At 44.2% G+C, this 2,792-nt stretch overlaps 1 protein-coding gene across 1 annotated transcript; it reads right to left on the bottom strand.

Moving 5' to 3' along the window:
* Nucleotides 1-831: 831 nt before the first annotated feature.
* On the bottom strand, nt 832-2,078 carry hspb9 (heat shock protein, alpha-crystallin-related, 9). Its single transcript, XM_008415059.1, has 2 exons — nt 1,740-2,078; nt 832-1,448 (listed from the first exon to the last, which is right to left on the bottom strand). The coding sequence occupies exons 1-2, from the start codon at nt 1,964-1,966 to the stop codon at nt 989-991; spliced, it is 687 nt and encodes a 228-aa protein (XP_008413281.1). The 5' UTR covers nt 1,967-2,078; the 3' UTR covers nt 832-988.
* Nucleotides 2,079-2,792: the final 714 nt, after the last annotated feature.

Raw genomic sequence — 2,792 nt, 5'->3', positions numbered from 1 at the left:
TATTTTGGGAATTCACCTGAGCTAATCCTTTAAAACATGTTGCTTTTTACTGTCCTCCATCTGCTCTCCTCCTCCTCAGCTCCTCAGGGCAGGACAAACATTACCCTGCCTCTGTCTGCGCCAAATGCAAAACAAGAAGAGCAGGAAAAGAAATGTCGCTGGAACCTTTTAAAGGTTCTGATTCAGTCTCTAGAGGGGAGCTGCAGGTGATTTTAGTGGTTAGGAGAGGCCTCTGCGCCGTCCCGCTCCAGTTCTATTCAGATTATATGTTGGCGCCATCATGTGGCCAACAAAGCTCTTCACTTCAAGCAGCCATTTATTAAAGTGGCAGTATTATGTAAAATCAGCTTTTTTGAGTTTTATATCATGTTCTATTCTCTCATCAAACACATACCTGGAGTGTTGCTTTCATTCTTTCATAGATGTTTGAGAAATCCTTGAATCTCCATGGTAACCACTGAGGTTTGTATAAAATGCTTGGGTTGGACCTAGCCCTGCCTGCAGTTTCCAAGCCAAGAATTTCAACAGGCTGCTAGTACCTTCAAACTAGTGGCAGCAATTAGCAAACTGCAGATCTGCTGAGCTCACTGTACAAACTATTTCTCAGTCCAGCACTCAGAGAAAAGTTTGTAAATGCTTAATAGAGGAATTTTGTTGTGAAGGCAGAGTCATCACAAGAGCAAGAGTTTCTTAAAGAGACAGAAGCCTAATTTCAAGGGGTTAATTGCAAAGTACAATTTTTTATAGTTATGTTTGATATATACCATTTTTATATCAACTGAAGGGAACACAGTTACTCGACTGGAAAGCACATAATGCTGCTCCTGTAAACACATTTGATCTTCATCATTTATTAAAATTTTTACACTTTCAAAATATTACAAAATATATTTAAAATAAGCTTTCAAGATATCAATTTAAACTTGACTTGTAGATTAGTCTTTTTGTGGAAGTTATTAGAAACGTGTTCCACTTTGTGTCTGTGGCTTCAGTTTTTATGTTCCTGCTCTGTGTCGTCATTTTTAATGGGAAATTCCAGCGACGTCCTGTAGCGGATGGGCACCTGCTGCTCCTCGCTGATTGGCTGCCGGGCCACAGGGGCGTGGATCCGAAGCTGCCCATCGTCCATTAGAGAGCAGGAGAGACCTGACAGGTCCAGGTGAGCGGGTAGATCTATTCTCTGCATGAATCCCACGTGGGATGAAGCCGAGGAGGAGAAGGAGGCCGAGGAGGAAGAGGAGGAGCAGGACTGGCTCTCCTCTGCTCCGGCCTGCTTCATGGCCACTACTGCCAGACTTCGGCCTTCCAGTTTGACGGTGATGTCCCCGGGAGCATAACCCCGGGCGTCTAGGGTCACCAGAAGGTCACCATTGTCGCTGGTCTGCTGTGCGTCTCGGTGCAGCTCTGTGCTGACTGCCTCTGTCTGCTGCTCTCTGTCTTCACTCAGTCTAGGAAAACCAAACACCAGGGTCAGATGGACTTCAGCTCAATTTCAGTTCACTTTATTTACATCATGCCAATTCACAACAAACGCCATCTCAAGGCATTTTGCCAAATAAAAAAAATTCATTTTAATTCAGTCACACATACATTCCAACTGCTTATCAAATAGTACAGTATGTTCAATGAGTTATTGGAAGTCATTTAAAAAGTTTCTGTCTAAGGCCTTCCCTCAAACGTCTACAGGTTTGAACATATAAAGGATAAGATGGAGTGAGGGTCTTAAATCTTGTGCCTACCTTTTCAGTGTGGAGGAAATGACAGGAAACTGGGCCAGTTTGAGCAGCTGTGGTCCAGCATGGAGCTCCCTGAGGAGGCTCTCAGCCAGGCCGGCTCTCCGACTGAAGAAGTTCTGCTGCAGGGAGGACAGAGCTTCATGACGCAACGGCCAGAGGATTCCCTCCTGACTGAGGAGGGGATCCTCCTCAGTCAGGAGGTTGCTCAAAGCCATGTACTGGGACATCATCACTGCTTGGCTAAACAGATCCTGATTCCAGGTTTCAAGAAAGAAAGAATGTCAGCTTCTGTTTGCTTCAAGTAGGTTTTTCAGACTCCTCAGCTGTCTTGGTGTAAATCTGCCCCTGGTCTCAGATCAGTTTTATACCCCAGCCTGGAGCAGTGGCCCTCCCACTGAGCTATTTACACCCCATGAGCTCAGCTCAGCTCAGCCAGGTCAGGAATGCCCTGCTACTCATCAAAAAGCTAAAGACAGCTCATGCTTAGAATCTACTGCTGTGTATGTGGGCGGCTGTGAAAAGAAGATTTCCTATTTCTGGGGGATTCCCTCAGCAGCCTGCTGTCACACACCTGCTTTCTGTCATTCCTAAGAAGTGACACAACTAAACCATGAGAGCGGGCCGAGGTTTACATGTGCGGAAGACAGTCCAGTCGAGGCAGTGAAGACAAGCACAAGGTCCAAATGAGTGTTTGTTTTTATTCATTGTTGTCCTTTTATTTATATGGGATATGAGGCTTAAACTCATAATGCGTTTTATCACAAATCTTCATAATAGGTCTGAATATTGTTAAAAGTGATTTTGTTAAGGAGCAGTATTATGTGTTTTCCAGCCATTTTATAGCATAATCAAGTAACAATGTTACCTTAAAAATGCTGAATATGTCAAATGTGACTTAAAAGGAATTTGAATTTGCAGTTGAGAATCAATTTCAGAGACCAGACCATTCATTCATTTTAATTGGATGGATGGATGGATGGATGGATGGATGGATGGATGGATGGATGGATGGATGGATGGATGGATGGATGGATGGATGGATGGATGGATGGATGG

Source organism: Poecilia reticulata, linkage group LG8 (assembly GCF_000633615.1).
Source record: "Poecilia reticulata strain Guanapo linkage group LG8, Guppy_female_1.0+MT, whole genome shotgun sequence".
Lineage (NCBI taxonomy): Eukaryota > Metazoa > Chordata > Actinopteri > Cyprinodontiformes > Poeciliidae > Poecilia > Poecilia reticulata.
The sequence above is the reverse complement of the archived record's forward strand: the minus strand, read 5'-3'. Positions and strand labels throughout refer to the sequence as shown.